The following is a 13,030-nucleotide window of genomic DNA, read 5'->3' as shown; positions in this document are numbered from 1 at the left end:
CAACGGACGTGACGAGGTTGGTTCTAGGTGGGATTTGAACCAGTGACCCTCGGGTTGCGCACGGCCACTCTACCACTGCGCCACGCCGTCCCTGACCCCTGACCTCCTCTCAGAGCATATGTGTCTATTGTTTGTCAGCATTAACACCAACAGTAATACTTTTTATGCCATTTGTCTGTGTGTGCATATGTACATGCATGTGTGTGTGTGTGTGTGCGTGTGTGTGTGTGTGTGTGTGTGCCCGTGTGTGTGTGCGTGTGCGTGTGTGTGTGTGTGCGTGCGTGTGCGTGTACTAGACGAGCAGGAGACGTCAGGCAGCATCATCTACACGGTGGAGCTGAAGCGCTATGGAGGCCCGCTGGGCATCACCATTTCTGGCACCGAGGAGCCTTTTGACCCCATCACCATTTCAGGCCTGAACAAACGAGGCCTGGCCGAGAGGTGCATTCACACACACACACACACACACCCACACACACACACGCACACACACACACACACAAAAAAACAAAGTCACATAGCTATTTTTTTCCCTCTTATGTCCAAGTTATTTCTATTTGGGATAGGTTACCTTAAAGGTAACCTGTTTTGAATGAGTGGTAACCACGGTAACCCATGCGAGTTCGGGGTGGGGGGGGATAAGCTGAAAAGCTTATCCACCACGGCAGAAAACATCCATCCATCCATCTATTTTTTACCAACACAGATAGAAAGACAACATTCACACTCACATTCACACACTAGGGCCAATTTAGTGTTGCCAATCAACCTATCCCCACGTGCATTTCTTTGGAGGTGGGAGGAAGCCGGAGTACCCGGAGGGAACCCACGCAGTCACGGGGAGAACATGCAAACTCCACACAGAAAAATCCCTAGCCCGAGATTGAACTCAGGATTGACCTTCGTATTACGAGGCACATGTACTAATCCCTGTTTCACCGTGCTGCCCGGCAGAAAAAATATTATTTAAAATACGTTTTATCGTCAAACATTATGATGATTATGACTTCTTGTTAAAGCAAAAAAACAAAAACAAACTTGTTCTCAATTATCATCCTCATTACGAGTGACAGACGTGTACTTGATTAATGCCCCGTAGTTCAGCATGACGAAGATGACGTAACGCCGGGTGGTCTTCATCAAAGCCACCTTCAGTGCAATATAACTTATGTAACTTTCATCAAGTGCCTGCACACACACGCACGCACACACACACACACATGTGTGCACACACACACACATGTGTGCACACACACGCACACACACTCTCCAGCAGAGAGCATGATGTAACGGTTCCATCATTTCCTCGTCGATAAAGACCTGTTCTCATAAATCTCCCTATAAATAAACCTGCCCCCCCCCTCTACATAGTCATGATCCTGTGTAGGTCCGCGAGGAGGCGGAGCTAATCCTTGCTGACGTTGGCCAAGAGGCAAGTACCCCCTTTCCCTGGTCCGACCCTCCCCCCTCCAGCCTGTTGCCCTGCTCACAGGACACAATTTAAATTCTTCAATTCAGCACAATATATCTGTCTGTTGGAACAATAGTACACGTTGAATCCACCTTTGACCTCACCAATGGACACACACCAACATCTTGGAGACTGCCGCACTTCCTGTAACTTTCCTAACACTTTGTGAACACATTTTTTTGTTAGTTTTTTACGATCGCGAGGACACATTTCTCAATACTTAGGCCACTTTTTCAGAACTCTTCACACGGTTCTCCAAACCAACTTCTCAGCTCGTCACATCAGCTTATTTCACTTTCAAAATGCACTAAAACTAGCAAATGACTTCATACATGTCACAAATCAACTCATTCTTCCAGAACACTAACAAAGGTTGACAGACAACAAACGTACTTTTTCACCCACAAAACAATGACCTAAAAAACATTAACATAGCTTTTTACATTGTTTTCTTGTATAAAACAAGGACATCTCTGTTTGTAATTCACAGCAAAATATATGTTACTGGAATGAATCTGACATGATGCAGAATTATTCAATATGTTTTATGTCCTTTATTATTTTTTATTCTTTTTGCAACAATATTGAGGGCGTACCTTAAAGGCACTGCCTTTAGCATTCTCTACAACCTGTCGTCACACGTCCGCATTTTCTCCATACAAACAGCGTGCAGGCCCACTCGCATAATATATGCGGCTATTACACACACATAAGTGAATGCAAGGCATACTTGGTCAACAGCCATACAGGTCACACTGAGGGTGGCCGTAAAAACAACTTTAACACTGTTACAAATATGCGCCACACTGTGAACTCACACCAAACAAGAATGACAAACACATTTCGGGAGAACATCTGGACTGTAACATAACAAACACAACAGAACAAATACCCAGAATCCCTTGCAGCACTAACGCTTTCGGGACGATATTTACCCCAGAAGGCTGCAAATAGAAAATAGGCATTAAATTTGTATTTAAATTTTATTTGATATGCCATTGATATTGTTTAATTATTATTATTTGAAACTCGATTTTGCATGTCATTATAAAGTTACTGTTTATAAGCCTTGCTTGTTCAATGTTCAATGCAAAACTTGTTTGGGTCCCTATTAAAAGGTTAATTTGTTCAACCATGGCCTGCGGCTTTGTTCAGTTTTAAATGTTGGCCCACTCTGTATTTGAGTTTGACACCCCTGTCTTATGTCATCTAGGGCAGTGGTCCCCAACTACCGGGCCTCGACTGATACCAGGCCACAGAAGAATTTTTTATTAATTTTATCTTATTTATTTTTTATTTTATTTTATTTTTTTTATTAAATCAACATAAAAACACTAGATATACTTACAATTAGTGCACCAAACCAAAAAAACCTCAGATTTTCATGACAAAAAAAAAAAAAAGAATCCCCCCGCCGGGCCGCGGGACAATTTACAGCTACAAAAAGGTTGGGGACCACTGATCTAGGGCAACCTGTTTTGCGGGAAGGCCCATTTTTTTCATAAAAAAATACGGAGGCACACCTCCAGCAAAAAAACTTTAAAAAATTTAACTCCACCAGGTCATTGTGTCTTAGTTTGAGTTTGTTGGTGTTTTCCTGTGTGTAGTGCTTAAGTTCTTGCCTTCCTGTTTTGTTTGTGTTTTACTGTAGCAGTTCCATGTCTTCCTTTGAGCGCTATTCCCCGCACCTGCTTTATGTTATTGTTGATTGCCAGGTCATGTACGGATGTACTTTGTGGATGTCGTCTCTGCTCCACGCGCCGCAAGTTTTTGCTGTCGTCCAGCATTCTGTTTCTGTTTACTTTGTAGCCAGTTCAGTTTTACTGTCATTTTCCATAGACTTCCCTATGCTTTATTGCCATTTCCTTTCCCTTTTGTTAGTTTTTGGTGTAAGCATTGAATACCATTTTACCTGCACACTGTCTCCCGCTGTGGTCTGCATATTGGGATCATAACAAACCATCCTTTTACAAAGCAATTAACTACATTCTGCCACCTACTGATATGGAAGAATATTCCATGGTTACCCTGCCGAGCTCTATACATCACTGACACTAAACAACGCCACATATTTGCAGATTATAATTATTGATTTGCAAAAAATATTTTTTGTACCAATTAGGTGAAGTTGCATAATTTCCCACTGCACACCAGACAGAATCTCACGGCACACTAGTTTGCCGCGGCACGGTGGTTGAGAAACATTGATATAGGGCAATACACCTAGGAAATAATCTTCTGATCCATCACTGGCAATCTTCTGCTGATATGTCCAGGGTTTCAGCATTCATTATGTCCAGGAGGGACATTTGATCATGTGGATCAAATGTGGTCATAAACCTTCCACTTCCATGAGGAAAATAATTATAGCATCTATTTTTACAATTTAAAATACATTTCTTTAAAATATTTTTGTAGAATTGTAGCAAATTGCTGTCTTATTCAAGTCTGTATTATGTTTGTCATGATCCGTGGCCCGGATCATGTTTTGTTATTTACTGTTAGTTTTGGACTCCCCTAGTTCCTGTTTGTGCACTTCTGGGTTTGTTTTAGTTTTCATGGGGAGTAATTGGGTTCACCTGCCACTGGTTAGTGGTCGGCCCAATCACCTGCTGTCGACCACTAATCAGAGAGCTATTTATTCACCTTTCTCGCCACGCTCAGTCTGGCTTCATCGTTTGCTGTATGCAACAGCCACACGTGTCGGTATTTCTTGTTTCCTAATCTACGATTCCTGTGTTAGTTATTTACCTTAGCCTCACGTGCGATTGGCACATTCTCCTTTTGCTTGTTTTCTGTGTTTGGTACGCATTAGGATTTATGAGGAATAAATCATGTTCCTACCTGCACGCCTTGTCCGGAGTAGTCCATCTGCATCCCGGGAGAACGAACCCCGCAGAAAGATTTGACCCCCCCAATTGTGAAAATGTTATTGTTTTGAACTTAAGTTTAATAGTTTTGTAAACAGTTTGTAAGCATGTGCAAATTGGCCTGTAAGTACACAGTTTTGGCGAAAGATGTAGTCATTGAATGAATTTTGTGCCAAAACAATGATAATTGATCCTCAGTTTAGCCCGTTAATACTTCTGTTGTGCTCACTGTGTGGAGAGTTTGGAAAAAGTGACCTAAGTATTGGGAAATGGGTCTTGAAATTGATATTACAGACTGAAAAAAACCATATTATCATGACTGAAATAGTGTATTTTTCAAAAGCGCTAAGTGTCCTCACCTGTGTGTGTGTGTGTGTGCGTGCGTGTGTGTGTGTGTGTGTGCGTGTGTGTGTCCAGGACAGGGGCTATTCACGTGGGCGACCGCATTCTGGCTATTAACAGTGTTAGCCTGAAAGGTAAACCTCTGAGCGAGGCCATCCACCTTTTGCAGATGGCAGGAGAGACGGTCACTCTCAAGATTAAGAAGCAGCTGGACAGTAAGTATGTTGGTGTCAACGCTTGATGTCCAATACTTGATGCATTTTGTTTGATGCTCAATGTCCGATACTCGATACTTGATGTTTGTTGATCGATGCTTGTTGTTAATGTCTGATACCTATAATGTACGATGCTCAATATCCAGTGTTCGATGGTAATTGTTGCTGTCCGATACTTGATGTTCTGTGTTCGATGCACAATTAATCACAATATTTTAATCAAATAGCTAGAACGGTATGGCATCAGAGGGTTGGTCTTAAACAGGATTAAAAGTTATTTAACAAACAGGAAACAATACGTGAAGTTTGGTGAACACACAACTGCAACGCTAAATATATCCTGTGGCGTACCTCAGGGAGCAATACTTTGACCAAAATTGTTCATTCTCTATTGTAAAGTAACAAACGATTTTAAATTAGGATTATTTGCAGGTGACATAATAGTGTTTTGTTCAGGGGAGAACACAGATGTTAATACAAATAATAACAGAAGAAATTAATAAATGGTTTGACAAAAACAGAGTATCTTTGAATCTCAGTAAAACTAAAATAATGATATTTGGTAACAGTAGAAGGGAAAGTCAAACACAAATAGACTAGAAACCAAATGTTTAGGTATAATGATCGGTGATAAATTGAACTGTAAATCTCATATAAAAAATATACAACAAAGTAGCAAGAAGCACTTCAATAATGAATCAGGCAAAACATGTTTTACACCAAAAATCACTTCACATTCTGTACTGCTCGCTAGTGTTACCATATCTGAGTTATTGTGTTGAAATATGGGGAATTAACTACACAAGTACACTTCATTCATTAAAGGTGTTACAAAAAACATCAGTTAGAATAATACATCATGTTGGATATAGAAAACATACTAACCCTTTATTTATTGATTCAGAAATACTGAAATTCCATGACACAGTGAATTTGCAGAGTAAACTACAATCTACAAACTACAAACTGCAATCACAAAGCAAACTACAATCTGCTACCCAATAAAATAACACAATTATTCTCAACAAAAGAGGAGAAATATAATCTTAGAGAAAAATGTAATTTAAAACATTTGGACGCACTTAAGACCTTCAGTATGTGGAATTATATTATGGAATGGATAAAGCAAAGACTTCAAGAAACTTCAAACTTATAGTGTTTACAAAGTACAAAGAAGAAGAACCATGATAAATAACCATTCTGAATGTATTTCATCTATCCATTCATTTTCTAGATAACCTCACTTATCTCACCATATGAAATATAACTTACTTCACTAATATTGTGAATAAATTAAGAACAGGACGTGAACAAAGGTTAGAACAACTATTATGTAAAGGAAAAGGGGTAGGATTAAATAAGCTCTGCTTCTTCCTACTCCTTTTCTAACATGTTGAATAGAGAAACTGGAAATTGTGATGTTTCGTGTTGTATGCATGCATGTTCCAAATACACACAAACTCAACTCAATGTCAGATGACCCATGTTCAATACTTGATGCTCGATGCCTAATGTTTGAGACTGGCGCTAATGTAATTGTTAGTTGCTGTAAAGTCACGGTAACACAAATGCTTCCATGACAAGTGAGCCGGTTCTGATTTATTAACTTTGCCCCACCTATGCCTAAATCGCAGCAACTTTTAGCCGTTTGGCAAAAACTTTGTTGGAACGCCCCGAACTTTGATCATTTGTCTTTCAAGATGCAGAGGAAAGGAAAGCGTCCGAGGCAGAGGACACGACAGAGAACGAACTCAGCGACCCAGAAGACGATCTGACTGACAGCCAGCAGACCAACAAGCTGTCTGAGCTCTACTCCACTACCATCCCCAGTGTGGACTCAGCCATGGAGTCATGGGATGGCTCCGGGCTAGACGCCGGCTACTGCAGCCAGGGTAAACTTGGGGTTAGAGCAGGGTCAAAGGTTAAAGGTCTCACCTTCTGGTTGTTTGCCCGTGCAGGCACTTACACTCACCAGGCTTCAGCCGGCATAGCCCTCCAACCCCATGAGTGGCGTAGTGCAAAGCAGCAGCACAGCATCACGCCCCCACCTGGCTGCTGGAAGAACTACCCCTTTAGTGACGGAGGCTTTAGTGAAGATGAGTGGGAGAAAACCCCAGGGTGAGACGATTCTGACTTTAATTTTCTGTTTACTATTTGCCTTAAACCCAATCTAGAGACAAAATCCAATCCAATCCACTTTTTTATATAGCACATTAGAAAAAACATTAATATATACATACTAGGAGAGTCAGTAATATAAAACATTTAACTATATAAATAATAGTTACATATAATGCATCAGAGAAAATAAAATACACTAAAATCACACGACTCTCACGCTGGTTTAAAAGCCAAAGAGTAAAAGATATATTTTAGGACGTGATTTAAAACCAATTAAAGTGGGAGCCGTTCGAATAGCAAGAGGGATATTTTTCCAAAGTTTTGGAGCCAAAGCAGAAAGTGCTCGATCACCTCTGGATTTTAAACAGGTTTTTGGGACGGTAGGAAGAAACTGATCCGCTGTATATGTATAAAAGGTCTGACGTATATTGTGGCGCTAATCAGTTAAGAGATTTAAAAACAAACAGCAATATTTTGAAATTAATTCTAAAATGAACTGGGAGCCAGTGAAGGGATGCTTAAATGGGGGTAATGAGTTTGTGTTTTTTAGTGGCAGTTAAAAGGCGAACAGCAGCATTTTGGACTAACTGCAATCGAGCGATAGAGACCTGCTTAATTCCAACGTAGAGGGAGTTGCAGTAGTCCAAACGTGATGGAATAAAAGCATGGAGTACCCGCTCAAAGTCATTAAAATATAAAACTGATTTAATTTTTGCTATACGTCTTAGATGATAAAAAGTAAATCGTACAACGGAGTTAACCTGCTGCTCCAATTTAAAATCATTGTCGAATTTAAAATCAAGATTTGTGACTTTTGGTTTTAAATAAGGCATCAGGGGGTCCAGGTCACTGGGGGGTGCATTCTGTCGGACTTTGGAGTCAAATAAAATGATTTTCTTCTTGTTCTCATTTAAGTTTAGAAAGTTTACCGCCAACAATACTTTTATGTCCTCAAGACCAATTAAAAGTGATTTTAAACTTGTGTCACTTTTCTTTTTTAAAGGCCTACTGAAATGAGATTTTCTTATTCAAACGGGGAGAGCAGGTCCATTCTATGTGTCATACTTGATCATGTCGCGATATCGCCATATTTTTGCTGAAAAGATTTAGTAGAGAACATCCACGATAAATTTAGCAATTTTTGGTCGCTAATAAAAAAGCCTTGCCTGTACCGGAAGTAGCAGACGATGTGCGCGTGATGTCACAGGTTGTAGGGCTCGTCACATCCTCACATTGTTTATAATCATAGCCACCAGCAGCAAGTGCAATTCGGACCGAGAAAGCGACGAGTTCCCCATTAATTTGAGCGAGAATGAAAGTTTCGTGGATAAGGAAAGTTAGAGTGTAGCACAAAAAAAAAAAACAAAAAAAAAAGGCGACGGCTCCAGCGGACGACAGTGTGAGCAATTCAGATGTTATTAGACACATTTACTAGGATCATTCTGGAAAATCCCTTACCTTCTTATTGTGTTAATAGTGTTTTAGTGAGATTATAAAGTCATACCTGAAAGTCGGAGGGCTGCGGTGAACGCCAGTGTCCCTGAGAGCCAAGATCACAGTTGCCTTTTTGACAGCTATAGGAGGAGGTCGCATAATCCACTCAAGTCTCCGGTAAGAGCCGACCTAATATCACAATTTCCCCATCCAAAAACTTGATGTCCAAATTACTGTGTAATTATGCTATGAAAAGAAACAACTTTTAGCCGTAAGTGGTGCTGGGCTACAACCCGCGACGTCACAAACACGCGTCATCATCATCATCCGCGACGTTTTCAACAAGAAACTCCACGGGAAATTTAAAATTGTAATTTAGTAAAGTAAACTGGCCATATTGGCATGTGTTATAAACTATCTGACTGCGTGGTCGGTAGTAGTGGGGTTCAGTAGGCCTTTAAAGGGACATATATTTGCAGATCATCTGCATAAAGATGATCTGATATATTATATTTGTTTACAATGTGTTGAATGGGCAGGATGCACACTGAAAGTGCTTGTTCTTTTTCCAACCAGTTTTGTTGGACAGCAATCGGACGGAATCCTGCTGGAGTCTGACGACAGTTTCTGGTGTCAGGCTCTGGAAGACCTGGAGACGTGTGGCCAATCAGAACTGCTCAGAGAGATTGAGGTTTGTTTGCATTTGGTGCAAAACCAAACCGTCTCCTCAAGGACTGGTCGCAACTTTTAAAACCAACAGTGAGGCAATGAACCTCACATTTTTCACTTCATATTTGAAGACAAAAGTTGTTTGGAGTTTTGTGTTAGCATACTTCTCAGTGAAAATACAAGTTTTAAAGCATTGGACCGTTGGTTTGTGCAGGCGTCCATCATGACGGGCACAGCCATCAGTTTGGGCGTAGAATGCGCCAACAAGCCTCCACCAGATCCCATCTTGAGCCACAGCAGGATGAGCCCGTTGCGACGGAATTCCCTTCTCCACCAGGCGCCGCACCTGCACGATGAAGCCGACCTCCACCAAGGTGACGAGAGCAACTGCATCGCTGCACGTGCACGACAACACATTTCAACAACGAAACTTACATTCCCCTCATAGACCACATGGGGGTCCACTTCAACCAGGACGACCTCCTGCACCCGGGTGCCCACATTTTCCAGGACAGCGTGCCCCCCGTCATGCACCAGGAGCCCAAACCCAAGGCCTCGTTAAGGGTGTCGGAAAGAACTTGGGAGTCTCGTCGCATCAAAGAAGAGATGCAAGGACTTCTGTCGCCGACGCCTCTGGAGCTGCACAAGGTCTGTTTAACAAGGGTCTTAAAATACGGCGTAATGTTTAATGGACGTTGGAGCAAGTCCACGTCTGCAAAGCCAGAATAGCTTGATTGCCTCCTGATGACTCATTCATCACACTCCTCCACAGGCAGGTTGATGTTAGAGCAGGCATTCAGCCAAATCGGTTAACCCAATGTGGCATGCGACACAAAATGTTCGCTCAACTCTACTTTGGACTCGCCACAGACTTTTAATAGTCTGTAAACTCACCAAATTAAAGGTAGTGTAGCGTGACAACACAGTCAAACAAATGGTAACAATGCAAGTAAAGGAGAAACAATCTATTCCACCTATATAGCGCTCCAAAAAAATCTGTACAGTCCAGTTGCAATCAATTTAATGCCCTGAGAATACACTGCATGGTAACCTCTATTGACACTGTAAATAAATTATATTACAAACATACTGTAAGTAAGTATGTTATGTAGTAACTAGCACATTCATAATAACATCAAATATTTTCTGTATTTTAGGCATAACCAAAACGTATTTCCTGGGAACATTATCTGGATTATGAGCCACCTCATGCTAACAGTTTTTTAGTATTTGGAATGCACATAAAAAATAATACACATATTTTCTTGTCTCATAGAATAGAATAGAATAGAATAAAATAGAAAAATATGCCTTACATTGTCACTATACACAGGTACAATGAGATTAAAAGCAACTAAGACTCTGGTATCAGTGCAGCAGTCTACAAATATGAAAAACATAGGAAGGAAAGATGTAGTGAAACAGCAATATTTGAAGCGTGATGTAGTAAGAACAGACTTACTGTATTCTACTTAATATGGAGTTTTTAAGACACACCCTCTATTTTTTTTTTTTCCATAAAATTTGCCGCACAGATTTATCAACCACAGATAGAAAATAACAACAGTGCAAAAGGAGGTAAGGTGCACAGTCCAGTCCTGAGAACGAATGTTCTGAATGTAATGTTTAAATATTAAACTGTATACGTATATTCAGAAGCATTCAGACTGTGGGTGGAAAGTAAAAATTGCACACAGAGAGATGCCATCCATCCATCATCTTCCGCTGATCCGAGGTCGGGTCGCGGGGGAAACAGCCTAAGCAGGGAAACCCAGACTTCCCTCTCCCCAGCCACTTCGTTTACCTCTTCCCGGGGGATCCCGAGGCGTTCCCAGGCCAGCCGGGAGACATAGTCTTCCCAACGTGTCCTGGGTCTTCCCCGTGGCCTCCTACCGGTTGGACGTGCCCTAAACACCTCCCTAGAGAGAGATGCTTAGCTATAAAATCAGTGCCTATGAGAGTTCAACGCGGCTTCAGGGAAAAAAATGTTCTCGAGTCTGTTTGTCTTAGACCTGATAACCTTGTAGCGCCTTCCTGAGGGCAGCAGGTCAAACAGGTCAAAGCCAGGGTGGGAGCTGTCCTTGATAATGTTGGTAGCTCTGCTGAGGCAGCAGGAGGTGTAGATGTCTGTCAGGGAGGGGAGAGGGCAGCCGATGATCCGCAGTGCTGCCGTACCATGCCATGATGCAGTATGTCAGCAGGCTCTCAATGGATGAGCGGTAGAAGGTCAGCAGCAGGTTGGAGTCCAGGTTGTACTTCTTGAGGACTCTCAGGAAGTGCAGCCGCTGCTGAGCCTTCTTAGTGATGGCAGTAGTGTTATCTGACCAGCAGATGTTGTCAGAGATTAGGACATCAAGAGACCGTAAGTTGTGGATCCTCTCCACACACTCACCCTTGATGCAGAGAGGGGCTAGGTCAATGCTGTTTCCTGAAGTCGACGACGATCTCTGTGGTTTTCTTGGTGTTCAGAGCAAGGTTGTTCTCTGAGCACTAGTCTGCCAACTTGCAGACTTCCTCTCTGTAGGCTGCCTCGTCGTCCTTTAAGATAAGTTCAACCACTGTAGTGTCGGCCGAAAACTTCACTATGAGGTTGTTGTTGTGCGTTGGACTGCAGTCGTAGGTGTAGAGGCAGTACAGAAGAGGGCTCAGCACACAGACCTGTGAGGAGCCATTAGAAGGATTCTGAATCATGGGCAACACTTTAAAACAAATACAGTTGCCCTTCCACTAGTTTCACTTGTCCCAGAGGAACCAGGCTTGATATTGCTGTGATTTTCATATCTGTGTCGTCTCGCTAATGTTTTTAAGGATCCACTGCGTAATTTTCTGCCTCTTAAGTGGTCTCACGTCTGTTTCTCTGCAGGTGACCGTGATAAAAGATCCAGAAAGCGACGACTTTGGTTTCAGCGTGTCAGACGGCTACCTGGAAAAAGGTGTTTACGTCAACATGGTGCGACCTGACGGACCCGCTGACCGATCCGGTCTTCGACCCTACGACAGGATTCTGCAGGTACCGTTGAATAGGGTTGGGCATCAATAATAACTGGGTCTTACATTCTAATTCTCATGGAACGTCCACATTTTTAAACGTTGATTCCCATTTTCGATGGCTGGTCCGCCGACCAGAAGGATTAGCTGCCACAGACTTTTTGTCAGCTACTCCTGTAAGTCAATAATAAATAAACTGTTTTTTTAGCAAGTTTTATTATCACTGGAGAACAAGGCTAAACATGTTACACAAAGTGGAAGACCAAGAGCCGCAGGCAAGTTAATCACTAAACTAGGTTGAAATGGCACAAGAAATGAGTGCTTAGTAAGGTTTAAGAAGTGTAGATGAAAGTACCTTACAGCAGGAAATATGCCTTATAAAATTAACAAGTACAGTTGAACCCCGTTTTACAGACTTAATTGCTTCTTCTGCATGGTTTGGCATCCGTAAAGTGTGTATAGTGAAGAAGAGTTTGCCATAAGAATCAATGTAAACATGAATAATTGTTTCTAGCCTCATCAAAAGCCCCTTTGTTACTAACACTACACACTTTGAAGACAATATAATGTATATATTTGTACCTCAGTTGGCTTCATCAGTTCATGCTCATAGACTTAGATGGGTCAGTCTCTTAAAAGAATCGCAATCGAGAATCGACAAAAACAGGGATTGGTATCCGAATTGTTCATGATTTGAACTCTACCCAACGCTGCTCATGATTGATTGAAAAGTTGACCTGGTGGCCACCAGAACAGTATGTGCATATGAACAATGTAAATTAAGATTAAAAAGCTTATAACACTTGGAGTACCCCAAGGTTCTGTACTGGGACCAAAATACTTTATCTTGTTATATTAATGATGTTTGTAAAATCTTTGAAAGACTAAACTGTATTCTCTGTGCTGATGATGCAAGCCCA

General features: G+C 41.6%; 1 protein-coding gene across 2 annotated transcripts in view; it reads left to right on the top strand.

Moving 5' to 3' along the window:
* The window catches only part of LOC133535021 (glutamate receptor-interacting protein 2-like), a 240,489-nt gene that overhangs the window by 221,497 nt on the left and 5,962 nt on the right, over positions 1-13,030 (top strand). For both annotated transcript variants that reach the window (XM_061874424.1, XM_061874423.1), the window contains 8 exons: positions 297-441; positions 4,759-4,898; positions 6,599-6,790; positions 6,857-7,016; positions 9,030-9,144; positions 9,337-9,496; positions 9,571-9,770; positions 11,986-12,132. In XM_061874424.1, coding sequence (XP_061730408.1) covers positions 297-441; positions 4,759-4,898; positions 6,599-6,790; positions 6,857-7,016; positions 9,030-9,144; positions 9,337-9,496; positions 9,571-9,770; positions 11,986-12,132 — 1,259 coding nt within the window. The remainder of the gene's footprint in view (positions 1-296; positions 442-4,758; positions 4,899-6,598; positions 6,791-6,856; positions 7,017-9,029; positions 9,145-9,336; positions 9,497-9,570; positions 9,771-11,985; positions 12,133-13,030) is intronic.

Source organism: Nerophis ophidion, linkage group LG16 (assembly GCF_033978795.1).
Source record: "Nerophis ophidion isolate RoL-2023_Sa linkage group LG16, RoL_Noph_v1.0, whole genome shotgun sequence".
In the NCBI taxonomy this organism is placed as follows: Eukaryota; Metazoa; Chordata; class Actinopteri; order Syngnathiformes; family Syngnathidae; genus Nerophis; species Nerophis ophidion.
The sequence above is the reverse complement of the archived record's forward strand: the minus strand, read 5'-3'. Positions and strand labels throughout refer to the sequence as shown.